The sequence below is a fragment of the Nelumbo nucifera genome, chromosome 3, assembly GCF_055504915.1.
Source record: "Nelumbo nucifera cultivar China Antique chromosome 3, China Antique-T2T, whole genome shotgun sequence".
In the NCBI taxonomy this organism is placed as follows: domain Eukaryota; kingdom Viridiplantae; phylum Streptophyta; class Magnoliopsida; order Proteales; family Nelumbonaceae; genus Nelumbo; species Nelumbo nucifera.
In genome coordinates, this window is record NC_142651.1 from 4,747,395 (window position 1) to 4,763,604 (window position 16,210).

At 37.2% G+C, this 16,210-nt stretch overlaps 1 protein-coding gene across 1 annotated transcript; it reads left to right on the forward strand.

Annotated features, from left to right (window-relative positions):
* Positions 1-5,745: 5,745 nt before the first annotated feature.
* On the forward strand, positions 5,746-11,062 carry LOC104592913 (Galactose oxidase/kelch repeat superfamily protein). Its single transcript, XM_010252459.3, has 4 exons — positions 5,746-6,104; positions 7,373-7,441; positions 7,546-8,426; positions 10,100-11,062. Exons 3-4 carry the CDS (start codon positions 7,897-7,899, stop codon positions 10,725-10,727), a joined length of 1,158 nt encoding a protein of 385 aa, XP_010250761.1. The 5' UTR covers positions 5,746-6,104; positions 7,373-7,441; positions 7,546-7,896; the 3' UTR covers positions 10,728-11,062.
* The last annotated feature ends 5,148 nt before the right edge of the window (positions 11,063-16,210 follow it).

Here is a 16,210-nt window from a genome sequence, read left to right on the forward strand (position 1 = left end):
CGAAAACATCTCTTGTACGTGTATGTCTAATGGATAGCAGATTAGCATATCCAAGCCTAAATGTTCTTGATGTAGTAGACTAGCATGTAGGGCTAGAGGTGTAAATCGGGCTGTACTGCCTGTGACCCAGCATAAACTTGGACCGGCCCGGCGGCCCGGCACGACGGTCCATAGGCCATATTGGGCCTGGGGTTTTAGGTCCATAGGCCGGCATGGCCCAGCCCGCATCCCAGCCCAACACGGCCCATATATATTATTTATATATATTTATATAATACTATATAAATTATAATTATATAATAATTTATAGTATATAATATATTAATAAAATAAATATTTTTTTTAATTTTATTATACTAATTTATTTAGTTATTGTATATATTAGTAATTTTATGCACAAAATTCATATAAAATTAAAATTTTAAATTTTTTATCAATTTTTTAAATAAATAGCTTTAGCCCGATGCATAACCCAACCTAGCCCAAAACTCAACCCACAGGCCAGCCCGGCCCACGACACAGCATAGGCCTGCACTGGCTAGGCCGTGCCAGACCGACCTCCAAAATTTTCACCAGGGAGGGTGGCACAACCTAGACCTGTTCATGGGCCGGGCCGGGCTTTTACTCTCCATTAACAGAAATATGTTAGGCCCGAGCCTGAGCCCGACCCAACCAACGGGCCTACAACTTGGGCCCGAGCCCGGCCCTAATAAAAAGCCCGAAGCCCGACCTAATAAAAAAAATTAGAAAATTTTCCTATTCAATAATCAATATAAATCAGAATTTATTTACATTAAAAAATATATAAATTCAAAATTTATTTATATTAAAAAAAGAATATAAAGAAGGGAAAGAGGATGTGGAGAAGAAGAATTCGGTTGGAAAAAGAAGGGAATGAGGTGAAAAAAAGAGAGGTATTCAACTAGGGTTTTTAGGTTTAGTTATAGGTCGGGCCAGGCTATTTTGGCAAATCCCGAGCCCGACTCGAATTTATTGCGGGCCGGGCTTTTTGGCCCGAGGTTAAGCCCACGGGCCTATATACCTGTTCAAGCCCGTCTGAGGGTCAGGCTGAGCTGGGCCGGCCCATCGGGCCACCCGGCCCATGAACAGGTCTAGCACAGCCCGAGATGGCCTGCAGGCCGCCCACGGGCCATGCCATACCGGCCGAGCACGGCCCACTTTTACAGCACCAAACGCTTAACGTTAAAATATGAAGGTGCGTCGGCCGTCAATTTTGACCGGATTCTAATTGGACCAGTTCTTAGTTCTTCCCTTCTTACCAACCACTACTAACCTACCACCGGTATTCAATATTTTCAATTACCAAAAAACCCCTAAGATAAAACAAAAATTACAACTTAACTTATAAAGACAAAATGTTATCTTCCCACCGCTTATATAACCTTATAAACATAAGATGAAAGAAGCAGGAAATGATTTTTTTTTCATCTCGCTAATTATCTAATAACCAGTCAAACACTCCATTCAACTTGTGTACATCAAAAATCTATTTTTTTCCCCCAAACTGCAGGACTTGGTCGCCATACACTTGTCTTCGGTAATTGCCAAATGTAAATACATGTAGACGCAACTAGATGGATGGGAACAGATCGCACTGCCTCCATTTTTCTAGTGGTGGCAGATCTTCATCATTTATTATGGTCTTAAAATACCATATATTATGTGTGCGTTGAAATAATTTAGCCATTAAAAAAAGTGATAATTTGAAAATCTCTATTTTAAATTAGGGTTACATTAGCATGTGATAATGATAGGGTATAGAAAAACATCCTCTCATTTATGGGAGCTAATCTCATCGAGTGGGATTTGGGGTTATAAATTTGATACGTCTGTATAGGTTATCGGATAAATTGATACCCTTTTGTTTTTCTTTTTTATTTTTTTTCGTTCAGGGGAATTGGTTTAGGTCTCCTTTATACCTTGAACCGGTCAAACCTCCGATACATCCACTATAAAAGTATATCGGAGGAATCTCAGAACGATACGTATCGATCAATACTTTAAAGTTTATTTCATCATCCTATATAATAATATGTATAGAGAGATATTACCAATGCACGAAAATAATATTATAGGCAGAGTTCTTATGGGCATAAGATTATATATATATGCAAAATAGTTTTTGTGGTCATCATACATGTTGCTCAACCCATAAACATTTTACAATGCTTCAGGTTTCAGCTTCAGCATGAATTTATGCAAATTTTGACAAAAAGACAAGCTCAATTTAGACGCATGAACAAATTTCGTAATCACAGGTCCACAATTCATTCTCGCAGCATAAAGTCTACAGTTCCTGTTTTTCACATACTAGCACTTACCGTTATATAATGGGATAAGTCGGTTATTTCTAATTGACGACAATACATACCCATGTTCATTTGCCATTATATTGCCGATTGAGAGGCTGAATCGTTTTTGTCTTTAGGTTATGGGTCATCGGTTTGACTGTCTAGAGTTGGATGGGTCAGTCTGTGTCACATTAGTTATATTGAAATTCATATGTATAGGCACATACAAGTATTTTATTAATAAATAATGTATAATTGTGCTTTACATATAATATATAAAATATTTTATATTTAATTTATGTTTTTTAGTTTAATTTTAAGTTTTTTTTATAAAAATATTAAAAATTATAATTTGAGGTAAAAAAAGGGTTTTTTTGAAAAAATTATCGGGGAAAAGCATCGTAGGCGCCTTGGAAAGCATAGATCTCGAAAAATTATCCAAAATAAAAAAAACACCTCAATTGGACATTGGAGTGCAAAGTTATGGCCTCTTGAAGTTTGCATACACAATTAGCATGCAACCCACGACCCGGTCACCGGGTTGAATGGGTCAATGGTCCAACCATTTGGGTTAGGTGATTTTGACCAAGTTTTACTCAAACCAAACCTGAAATCTTGACAGAGTGATGATTCGAGCGGTTCAATCGGTCGAATCAACGATGGATTGAAAACAATGCTTGAAAGTATCGATGGATAGCCGATACCCTATTGCAAGGTGGATAAACAATTTATCCACCCGTTAGTTGAAGCCAATAAGCACTCTCACCTCTCTCTTTAGGGACCGGATCTACTAGGCATAATATAGTAAGCATGTCCAATGAACATTTGATTAAGGGACAGGTGTCAACAAATTTTCTAGATGATCATTCAACATGTTTACAAGGTTGTGCCTACCTGATCGGATTGCTTTCTTTACTCGAATAATGGGCAAAGTACAAGAGTCTCTCTCTCTCTCTCTCTCTCTCTCTCTCTCTCTCTCTCTCTATATATATATATATATATATATATATATATATATATATATACATACACACTAAAGTAGAATGATGCCACATCATGGCCTGAGCTTTCTCCATTACCCCAACGGAGAATTCTCAGCCCCTCTCATTTTAGCCTTCCTTGCTCCCTCATGAAACCATCCCATCACTCCCTTCTCCCTCTCTCATAATGACACCTTACCATGCCTGGCCCACCCCTCTTCCTCTATGTTTATGCCTTTGGATATCCCTTCTTAAAACTATTAATCTAATCTAGCCAAGTGGCACCACTATCCCCCATTTCTCCTAAATCATCTATAATTCCTACTTATCTCCTAAATTATCTCTAATTCCTATTTATCCTCTCCCTCACTTTTCATCTATATCTATCAAAAGTTTGAATTAAGAAATTTAAGCATATTGGCCTTTCTTGCTCCTTGATGAAGGGCTAACGATATTGGTTAAAATGAAATCTTTTTATACGGAGGGCAAATAGGGGTATTTTTATTGAAATTTTACCGAGTGGATTTTTTAGGCATTTTGAATCAATTGGTGGGGTCAGATTGGCCTAAATAGGCTCAGATTAGGCAGATATAGAAGGTTAGTGATTTGGTTAATTTATTAACTTTGAAACATAATCTTGGTGTGATAGAGGGGATCAGGGGAAAATGAGAGAATTTTTTGTTGAAATTTGGAAGGGTGGTGTTTTTGAGCATTCTGGGTTGATTGGTAGGGTTAGATTGGCCCAATTATTCCAAGATCAGGCAGATTCAGAAAGAACTTAATCCGGTTAATGCGAAGTTTTGACAAGGAATCTTGGTGAAATGCAGGGGCAAACAAATGCATTTTGGGCTGAATTTTTGTGGGTAGGGTTTTTAGAGTGTTTAGGATCTTATTGAAACATCTGATTGATTTCGGAGGGCCAAAATCATGAAAATTTGGGTCAATGAGAGCATCCGAAATGGAATATTTGTTCTATGACGGAGCAAATGGGGGAATTTTAGGTTGAAAAATTTTTGATAGATGTTTTTTTGTGAATGTAGGGTTCAATTGTATGGTCTAATTGATTCAGAGGTGTTAGGATCAAGGAGATTTGGGTTGTGGGTGATTCGGGCTAATGAAAGGGTTCGAAAGGGAATTTTTGGAAGGATTAGAACAGTCTGATCGGGTGTTTGGGGTAAATTGGGGTTTTGACAGTGAATTGAGCAAAAATCAAGTGCTAATAATGAGATTTCTAGAGGTATTGGTCTCTTAAATCATTTGGTGGGGGTTGATTGGTCCATAAATGGTATGATCAAGGGCATTTAAGAAATGAATATCTTAGCCAATAAGACAGCCCAAATTAAAATCTTAGTGTGATGATGGGTTAAATGGGGGATATTTGTGATGAAATTTTGTGGTAAGGTGTTTATAAGTATCTAGGGATCTTTAACAATCCATTAATCAATGTTCTAAATATCGATACAGGCTGTTACATTGGTATCAATGTTTTTTTTTATGTTTTACTTATTTTTTTCAAAATCGATTCAGAGGGTCAATTTAAGTCCCAACTACCCTCTAAACCATGGCCTGGCCCAATACACCCCATATTGGGAAGGCCCTGATACAATACGTATAGACAGATATGTAATAATATTTTAAACCTTGCCATTGATTATAATTTGCAATTTGGTTAAAAAAATCTCATGCATCACACGGTTCCGACTAGTATTTTTCTAAATGCTCATTCAACATGCTTACATGGTTGTATCTAACGGGTAATGTACAAGAATATTTTCTAAATGCTCATGCTACCCAAATAACGGGTAATGTACAATAATGCTGACAACTTGTTTACTCAAATGAATTATGAGTTCACATCTTTGCCCCACAACCTCTCGCCCCACAATATATCCCCGCCGTATATTGAGAGCATCTCCCATCGGTTTTGGTACATCATCGGGAGATGTCCAAATACACGGCTGTGAGGCGTTGTGGGGGCGGAGATGTGGTCTCCAGAGTTATACCTAACAAACACTTGTTCCAATAAATATATGTATTTAGCCGGTAAATAAAAATGAACGGGCCTAAATTAATCATACCAGCATCTGCAAGCATGTGAGGCCGGGTTGGATCTTAGAACGAGTTTAGAAGGCCAGACCCAGTTTTAACTATTTTGAACATATTCAACGCCCTGAAGAAAAACGGTAAGAACATTGCGGTTCGGGTAAAAGAAATGACCGGAACGGGTGAATCATGGGTCCCCTTGCAAAGACCATACCAATCGATGAACCGAACCGACGATTACACAAAACAGGGTTCGTGGCATTTTAGGAGATCTAGACAAATGCGAAGGGTATTTCGGTGCTTTCAAATTTGGTAATAAAAAGGGAGTTCTCATTTGGCGACGGAGAGAGAACGGTCAACGAAGACAACACAATATATATACTGATAAGGTCATCTACTGTCTACTACTCCCTTTCAGGGCGATTCCACAGCAATTGCTTATCTACTTACCCAAATTACGTGTATATGAACATATTTTCATTTGTTTTAATGAAAAATTTATTTATTATTAAAGATAGCGCTTTTTTTCAATAATTAAAGAGAAAACTATGGTCTTTGGAGTTTGGACATACTCTCACCGATCGCCGTTATCTCTCTGACGTGTTTACGACTTGCCAATTTTATCTTGTTAAATGCTATATTTCTATTATTTATGTCCCCGAATCATCTGTGATCTGTCTCCCCTCCCACATTTTACTCTCGATAACCAGATCGAAGTGCTCTTATCGCCCGCCATCCACGAACTCAAAGCTCCGGAGATAAACATCAGGTATTTCTTTTATTTTCTCTTCTTTTTTTTCGTTTTACTGTTAATGCTTCCTTGAGCAGAGTGCAGAGATAGCTCGCCATTCTCCCACCATCCTTCGATTGCTTCTTCTGGATTAAGTTTTGATGTTCTTCTGAACTTTCCCATCTTTTGTTTCCACATCTAGCAGTTTATTTGTTCCGTTTGACAACCTCTAAACTCAGAAATCTCTGTTAGCTCTACTTTCTTGGTGCAAGGAACCATCTTGCTGATTTTATTTCTAAATATTTTTTTGGTACAAGAAATATTTTGTTTTATGCTAATTTTGATGTTAGTTAAAAACGAAAAATCCTTGCCATTTACCATGTTCGAGCCTTCGAGGATCTTCGAATTATCTCGTGTTAATTGTCTCTTAAAAAATTCCATGCTAAAAAAACTGCTATTTTTCTCTTTCAAAAATTTCTGCTTTTTTTTGTTTCTCTTTTCATCCATGAAATCTGGTTGGAATCATCGACATTCTTTTTATCGGGCTACTGTTTCATCAAAAAGATCGTTAATCCAGACATTTTTTCGTGCTTTGACGGAGGGGGGAGGGGGGGCGGGGGCGAGGGAGGAACTGTTTTTTCAGTCTTTCCTCCTCCACCTACCGTTTAAAATCCTGCTAGCATTTACGTAGATCATCACACTCTTGTTGAAGTTCACTTATTTTCCTGTTCCCTTTTCCAGATCTGGTCGCTTAGGCCTCTCATGTGTGTAATTTAAAGAGTTGGGATTTCGGATCTTTCCTTCTGTTTTATTTAGATCCAGAAAGAGATAATCCTTTTTGTTTATTCTCTTTGTTCTCCACTCTCCAGTCCGGTTTTGTACTCTATTATCTCATGACCAGTGGTTTATTGAACCCTTGATTTATTGAAATTTGGTATCACTATAATAGCTCCTATTGCTATTATCTTTAATTATTCCAGCATGGCATGGGTTTAACTTTCTGGGTTCTATTTATTTAATATTTTTATCATTTTTTATTTCTTTCTTCTGGAATGGTTATTTCTGTTTTTGGCTTCATTTTCTTCTGGAATTTCATTAGTTATCATTCAGGAATAAGGCAACATCAAAATTAGAAAAAAAGGGGTGTCATGGCCTTGTTCTGGAGCTTATGATAGATGCTGGTGAATAAGACCAGAAGAGTGGTGAATGGATTAGGATACATCTTTGCAGATTCTACCAAGTTTTCTGTAGAACCCAAGTTATCTGTTAATTTATTTGTTCAGCTGTGTTGATTTAACTTGTTTCAGGTATTTTGGATTTTCGTAAGATGGAAGTTACAGGGGGCTAAACCTTCTGAAATTCTATGGCCTTGACTGGTATTATTCTTGCCCTTTTCCTCTTCTGTTTGTGTTCTGTTCTGATTCATGCAAATTTGTTTTCCCCTAAATGTTTGTCCCCCATTTCTACTTTTGTGGTGCAGTTATTGGGGCAATGTTTGGTGGAAGGAACAATTCATACAGGAAACTCAAGTTTATTCCCAATAGTTCAATAGAGAGAAGGTCCTCTAGGAGCAGAAGCTCTGACATGGCATCTAAACCTGAACATACAAAACCTAGAAAGTCCTCGTTGTTCACAGTTCAAATCCTTCCAACCGCAACATTTTTCATGCCTTGGTCTCTTAAAATCCCTATAGGTGATGGATACCATGAATTCCTCTAGTTACGTCTAAACAATCTGAATCTTATTTCTGATCATTATTATAGGGGCAACTTTGATGTCATATGGGAGATTTGAACATCTCTTGTGATTCTTGAATTGCTCAATTTTGAGAATGCCTAGTTTTGTGAGTGGAAAGAAGCGGAACACAGAATCAGAAATGTGTTTCTCCACAACAGTCCAGAAAGACCACCAAACACCTTTGAAAAATAATCTCCATTTAACCTCACAGGCACGCAATGATATTTATAATCCCATTTTACCTGGGCTGCCTGATGATGTGGCAAAGTACTGCCTTGCACTTGTTCCCCGCAGCAAGTTTCCTACCATGGGTGCTGTATGCAAGCGATGGAGGTCATTCATCCAAAGCAAGGAATTCATTACAGTGAGGAAACAGGCAGGAAGGCTTGAGGAGTGGCTATATGTCTTAACAGGTGATGCAGAAGGAAAGGGGAGCCATTGGGAGGTCTTGGGTTGTTTGGGACATGAACACCTGCTTCTTCCTCCAATGCCTGGTCCATTGCAAGCTGGATTTGGGGTGGTTGTCTTAAACGGAAAGCTGCTGGTTATGGCAGGTTATTTGGTGGATGAAGGGGCCGGATGCGTCTCTTCAGATGTTTACCAATATGATTCTTGCCTCAACAGGTTTGTTTCTATTTCTGGTATGTTATTTGTTATCAAAGGTTATGAAGCACTCAATGCTTATGGAGTTATCATTTAGCTTTCTAGCTTGTCAAGGATGTGCTTTGTTGTGAATGAATGCATACATGCTGTTTCATAGTAAGCGGGTGCATTCCTAATATTTTAATACTATGGAAGCTGAATTGCTGATAAAATACTGTAGAACACCTAGGTTCTTCAGAAAAAAAAAGTTTTGCATTTTTGACATTCTAGAAACAGATAAGATGATTAAAATATTTTTATACTGTGATAACAGAGGTTTTGAGTCCACTTTAAAGAAAAGGGAAAGAGGCAATTACATAATAATATTGTTGATAGTCCATTCCATGAATATGGCTTTAATGCTTATTCACTGGACCTTGTGTACTTGGTTCAAAAGTTTACTCAGGTCAAATTTGGGCTTGAAATTTGTATTTTGTAATTAGCAAACCATTGAACCAGGTTTTCTCAGGGCAGAGTTATATTTGGCTGTTTAGTGCATATAGTTCTATGAATTGGTATTTGACAAAGTGTGTGCATTTCATGTGAAATTACAATGATAGCTATAATGCACATGGTGCCGATCCCATATAGTTGGGATAAGGCATGGATGATGATGATGAACTATAAATGCACATGGTATTTGGGCATGGGAGGAAGAGCCAGGGTTCAATGTGGGTGCCCTCGTAATTGCAATGAGGTGCCTTCTCTTCAACCACAATGTATTCCATGTATTAGAGGATTTGGACCCACTGTCAATAGATCTCCCTAAAAGGCCACCTTTTCTTAAAAATCAAAAACATCTGGTAAGTTTCAGCTATCTGATTTGTGAATTATTTTTGGAATTGTTGTGGTAGCTTATCCATTGTTAGATAGAAATCTAACTTTTTAAGCAATTATGTACAATTAGAATCATTTGATTTTGCTGGTTGTGTATTACTATTGTTTAGAGTGGAACCTAGTTGCTGCCTTGCTGGTGGGTCCTGATTTTCTTAAACAAATGGCAGCTTAGCAGGGGTGTCTTATTGGTATTATGATGAGGGAATCCTCAATGTAGATTTCTTCTATATGTTTCACTTTCTTTTTTTTTTTTTGGAGTTTTCTTCCCCTCGATATCAAGATTAGACATCAAATATGGGTTTTAGTCATCACTTTTTGTTGTTTTTTTCTTTAACTTGATATGGATTCAAATAGAACCAATTTGCAAATTGGATATATAGGAAGCTATTCAGCAATCATTGTTATATTCTTAATGGCATCCCATTTATCTCAAGATAAATAAGATGGCTTCTATCAAGCGTTTTGTTGGCATCTATCCAACCAAGCTGCTTTCTTATCTATCTATATAAGAAATGCTTGCTGTTGCTACTGGAGATCAATTTTATGAAGTCCCTGGCCAACTGCTAAAATTCTATGAAAAGAAAGGGGAAAGAAGGAAAATAGCTGCGCATCCTTGGAAATTTTAGGTGATTTCCAGCCTCTAGTTAGATGCTATTAGAGGGCATTGCCTTAATTCTGTGTTGAAAACCTGCACCTTAATACACACGTATAGCAGATATTCTCATCTTCTGCAATGAAACATTGACAGGCATTCCTATTAAGGAGCTCTTTACTTTATAACAATCTTGAAGCTTACAAGTAATTTTATATGGTTGCAGGTGGAGCGCATTAGCAAAAATGAATGTGGCACGCTATGACTTCGCTTGTGCTGAAGTTGATGGGATGGTGTATGCAGTAGGGGGTTATGGGGCCGATGGTGAGAGCCTTTCTAGTGCTGAGGTTTATGACCCTGACAAGAACGAGTGGGAGCTAATAGAGAGTCTTCGCCGCCCCAGGTGGGGCTGCTTTGCCTGTGGGTTTGAGGGGAAACTGTATGTCATGGGCGGGCGGTCGAGCTTCACAATTGGAAACTCAAGGTTTGTGGATGTTTACAACCCTGAGCACCACACCTGGTGTGAGATGAAGAATGGATGCGTCATGGTCACAGCCCATGCTGTGCTGGGCAAGAAGCTTTTTTGCATGGAGTGGAAGAACCAGCGAAAATTGGCCATCTTCAACCCTGCTGACAATTCGTGGAAGATGGTCCCTGTTCCATTGACAGGAAGCTCAAGGATTGGTTTTCGGTTTGGGATACTGGATGGAAAGCTGCTGCTCTTCTCCTTGGAGGAGGAACCTGAGTACAGAACCCTGTTGTATGATCCAGATGCTGCACCAGGTTCGGAGTGGCAGACCTCAGAAATCAAGCCATCGGGTGTGTGTTTGTGCAGTGTGACAATCAAGGCATGAAGGGGCGTGTAAGCCCATAGTCTAAATATTTATTAGTATTAGTAATGCAAGTCCAAGTTTGCTGGAATCTCTTTCATTTCCTGACCTAATTAAGACATCATTGTGGATTGACGGTTAATGCTTTGTTTGGTCTGGCTTATTATGCATTAGGGAATCATGTTCCTGGTGTGGAGTTCGTTTGGGTCCAACGCCCAACATCTCAATCAATCAAGCCTTCTGTTGTGATAACTATTTTTGGATGAGAAATGGGTGAAAATTCCAGTCTATTTATGCCAAACAGACATTGAAAAAGTTAGTTATGAATAGAAATTCAAGCCCTAGAAAATGCTTTGCTATGATTTTATGTGGTTAAACATGGGATGAGTGCAGAAGCATCTTGATTCTTGACACTCACCTTCCAACCTGCTCGGACATTCAACACTTCTGTTCGTAATTCTGCTAAAGACGCAGCTCACGAAACTGCAAGAGCTGTTGTCACTTGTTCCAGGACTATTTGCCTGGTCTTTGCTCCTAATATTTTCAGCTTCTGCTATTGAGAAGCTGTAGATGTAATCATCGAGTTTGTTGAATGACATTTCTGCCTTTTAAAAGTGTGCTCTACAACACCAGGGGTGGCACTTTTTTCCTCTGAAGTGATGATTGGTCTTGACTCTTGACCAAGATGTTTGATATCATGTCGGCAAGCCTGCCATGCCATGCCCCTCTACATATTGCTTTTGTATTATTGCACATTTCACCCTTTTTCTTTTATTTCGCTCATTCGGTCCACCCTTTTTTGATTTTCGTTAATAGTTCGACTATGATATGAAAAAGATATGATATCTAAAAAACATTTGACCAATAAATTGGAATAACTGTTATTTATCAAAACTCATGGGTGGGTTTTGATGGGTTAAAACTTTTTCTAAATCATATATTTTTCGCATCATAGATTTTTCCTTTCTTTAAAGAATCAGCAATTCTTAAGGCTGCGTCTGATTGGTTTAAAGTTGTGAACTATTGTAAAAGTGATTATGGAAGTGAATATTTGGATTTGTTTTAATTATTATTGTATTTAAATCGATTTTAAATGTAAAACTACACTTCATCTAAACGCCGACAAAATATGGAGTAGCCACTAGCCACTTAGCATTGGGATAAATCTATGAATCAGGACCTTTGATGTATTGATGTGCCTCTACCTTTAATTGGATGAACTTACGTAAAGTGGGGTCATAATTGTGCATCAAAGGCCGTGATTTTACAGTTTTAGTGGAGTGCCAAAATACAACTTTTTTATTATTCTTTTAGAAATGTACAATAGCTTAGGGCACCAAGGGTTCAATTGATGAATTCACATTTGGGTCTTGCAGCCAATCATGTACTGGGAACATCTCCCAATGACAATTTCAAGAGATGTTCTCAATGCATGCTAAGATATGCATGTGGAGCATGTCTTATGGGCCCCAATGTGAACTCTCAATTCATACCATTAAATAATATATAAAGACTGTTAACTCATTTAACTCATTTTCTCGTGTTTAGAATATCAATTCTAGGGATAACAATTTTCCCATCCCCGACAGGGACCCGATGGAATCGGGGATGGGGATTGTTTTGGTGGGATGGGGACGGGGACAGTGACGGGGATTAATAGGAATTCCCAGTAGGGTCCCCACGGAGAATCCATCTCCGTCGGGGATCGGGGATGGAAGACAAATTTTATCCCTAATGGAAATGGGGTGAGGGTTAATTTCAGAGTCGGTGTCAGAAATAGGAAACATGATCCCCGCCCTAAATCCACTGGTTGCCATTCCAAATCAATGCCTATTTTCTATTTTTTTCTTGTATTCAAAGTTTTGCATAAGAAGTATGTATTGATAATGTTGATTAAAAGCAATGCAAGTTTAACAGTCATCATATTCAGCTAATCCAAATTAGAACACGTCACTTATGGATATGACATTGAATGAAACAAAATTATGAAATTAGATTCATATAGCATACCCCGTACTGTTGGAGTTCATATCTGCTACCAATTATATATTCCCAACATGTTTCAACCGGCCATTACAGCTGCATATTAGGAATATCTCTCGTGAATGACAAATGATATATTCCCCATGTACAACTACAATGGCTTGTTGAGACAGTGGCGGTAGTATGGTTTAAAGTATCGATACATCCCCATGTATAGGTTGGGGTGTATTGATACTTTTTACCCGTGTTTTATTTTTATGTATGTTATTTATATTAATGTTAGGACTAGATTTGGTAAAAAGTTGGCCCAACCCATGAATCTGATCCAAACCAATCCGAAAAAAATAGGTTTAGGGTCTCATATTTAGGTACCTGAATTTGAGAATGACCCGGCTCAACCCAAACCGGAAAAAACTGGGTTGAGTTGGGTTGGGCCATGGGTCAACCTGCTGACTCGATTGTCAAGTCTAATTGGGACTACTTATGTATTTGGTAGAAGTCTCCACTCTTTAATCTTTAGTTCTTTACTATTTATTTTTTATTCTTTATTATTTACTCTTTAATCATTAAATGTTCAAGTTTTTTTTTTATTTTATTTTGGAATTTTAAGGTTAATTCATTTAATTTTGGTATTTTTCATTATTTTTTTAAATTTCTACTATTGTTAGGATGACTATAAATGACCTTCCGGTCAACCCTGACTTGATCATTTAGGCTGTGTTTGGTTTGAAGGAAGAAGTAAGGAAAGGAAGGGAAAGATAGAGAAACCTATACAAGGTTTGTAAAGGTTTCCCTACTTTTTCTTTCAAACCAAACATAGCCTTAAGGTTAGGGTCTAGCATTTGCCAATCCAACCCAACCTGAAATCAACCTAAAGTATCTTGACCCAATCAGAACCCGACCCACCCAAACCCAATTGCCAAGTCTAGGTCTAGTTAGGACATATCATTGATATGGGAACAGTTTATTGATAGCAGATCCCTACCTTTACTGATGGGACAAGACTTGGATGATAATAACGATGATTATGTTATTTATAGTCAAACATTTGCTTGGAAAGTAGAATCCAACATATATGAAAATGAGATTGGTTTGCATGAAGGCAACCCTGTGCCCATACCGTTCTAACAGCCTTTTATAACCTTGCATTAGAAATATCTCTCTATGAAATAAAGCATATAAATAAAAAAAAATATTCTCAATAGAATGCTGTTTGAATGGACTTTGCCCTGAATGAAGCCAAACTCTATGAAAATTGGATTATCATAATCCTCTTTAAGTCTTAGCAATGACAAGTGTTAGATAGTGTATAGTCACATCTTTCAACAAGTATTCAACTATTAGCATTGACAAATATATTGAGTGGTTTATTTTTTAAACACCTAATATGCCTTAATATGCACATTACCAACACTAAACGCACTCTTTCATGTTTAATATATGATCACCAAAAATCTAAAGAACTGTATCATCTTCAGTCTACTTGGTTTCAATGTTGTTTTAGTCGAGCCAAGTGCCAATTGTCCTTCAAACAAGTGTATTATATTTAATTATTAATCTAAAGCGTCCAAATCAAGTACTAAAAATGGAAATATTTGTGAATATTATTTTATTAATATTTTACTATTAGATTGTTAATACTTTTTAATTTATTATTTTTAATTGAAATAAAACAATACAAAATAGTAAAAGTTTCCATGAATGTGAACGACCCATGTCGGCAAGATTGGATAAGAGGGTCTTAATAGCAGTTTTACGAAGGGATATTATCCAAGACTCATCATCACATTTTTATATTTCTCTTAAATTCATCATGAGTTTTCAAAACATTCATAAAGCTACCAGCTATTGAGTTTCATTATCTAAATCTCCCCTATTCTGTTAGATGGCCGTTAGTGTCTATTAATAAAAGTTGTTCATATAAGTATTTAAGTTATTTATATAACCAAATTACCTCTAAATGGATAGCCAATCTTATTAATCATTTTTTATGACAAAATTACCTCAGACTTTGTCCCAGTCCAACATTAGGCTTATAGATTTTAGAGTTGGGCTTGGGCCTAATACTTTAAACCTGGCTTAAACCTGACACATTTAATAAGGTTGATTGGCCATTTCAGGATTATTTTGTGATAAAAATATTTAACAGTCATCTAATAAAAATCTTAGTGGAAGGTGAGTTTTAAATAATGAAACTCAATGGGGAGGGCTCTATGGATGATTTGAAAAGTCATGATGAATTTAAGGGAAACTTAAAAAAAGTGATGGTGAATTTTGAATAATATTCCTTTTACCAAAAGGTCTTAAATTTCAAAAGAATGGCCACAACACAAATTTATATAGTACCCGAAGAACTTTAACCAATCAAAACCCATCCATTAATTTTGATAAAATACCAATTGATTGTTTACTGCATTTATGATACCGGTTGGCCACAACTCACTAATTTTTTGTAGAGTTGCATATAAGTCGGATCAGATCAGATCCTATCCGAATCCGATGCTAATCCATTAAGAGGTGGATTCGGATGCCCCATCCTGATCTTAATAAATCGGATCAGATCGGAAAAGCTGATCTGTTTATTTAACGAATCAAATTCAAATATCGACCGATCCGTTTATTTAACGGATCAAGTATACCCTTTAGTTTATTTTTTAACTAGGTTTATATATTTGAAAATTTATAATTTTATTATGTGCATAATTGTAATTTGGAGTACAAGTCATAAAGCCCTAAATCTCTAACCTAAACATGAACGAACAGGATTGAATCTCTTCAAACTTCAGTCTTCCTCTCCGGTCATCGACGCTAACTGTCTTCCCCAATTCCTCTTTGGTGCCGGTGCGACAATGCCCTTTAGTCTCCGTCCCTCTGACTTTTTGACTGCCGGCTTGTCGGCGTTGCCGCTGTTCTACATTTTCGAGTGCTGAGCGGTTGAAACTCTGTCTTCTCATCCTATGCGGGCCAACGGCTTAGTGGTTGCCAGTTTTTCTATTCCACCATTGGCGGCATCACCCTCTTTCACTGTCACTGCTGTGGTTTGTGGAAAGCAGCACATCTGACTATATGAGTATCTAACATCTCCTTCTTTCGTTGCCTTTTCTCAAGAATTAACAATCGGATCAAATTGGATATCCGTTAAGATTAATGAATCGAATTCGAATCATGTTTTATAAAATTCACCGAATTATTAATAGATTCGAATCAGTAAAAACTATTATCGAATCGAATTGAATATATCTCTTACTAAATTTGATTAGATCCGTTTGCAGCCCTAATGTTTTAGATATTATGTCTTTCTGGTATCATAGATATCATAGCCGAGCCTTCCAATTAATCGTAGTTATTAATTGAGCAATGGTCTTTGTTTGGAATAGATCTCATTGAAAGAAAAAGAAAAAGAAAAATAAAAATAAAAATATTTTGTTAGATGTCTGACGTGGAAGGCCTTCACCAATATTTATTTCTGATAAGGACAATGGGTGAGCCAAACCCAAACTTAACCGACCAAACCTGAAGTTGGA

What these genes read in the sequence shown, in the direction of transcription:
- LOC104592913 (XM_010252459.3), top strand. Translation starts at nt 7,897, where the DNA reads ATGCCTAGTTTTGTGAGTGGAAAGAAGCGGAACACAGAATCAGAAATG. An exon ending in TATGATTCTTGCCTCAACAG is followed by an intron (nt 8,427 to 10,099) that starts GTTTGTTTCTAT and finishes ATATGGTTGCAG; the next exon opens with GTGGAGCGCATTAGCAAAAA.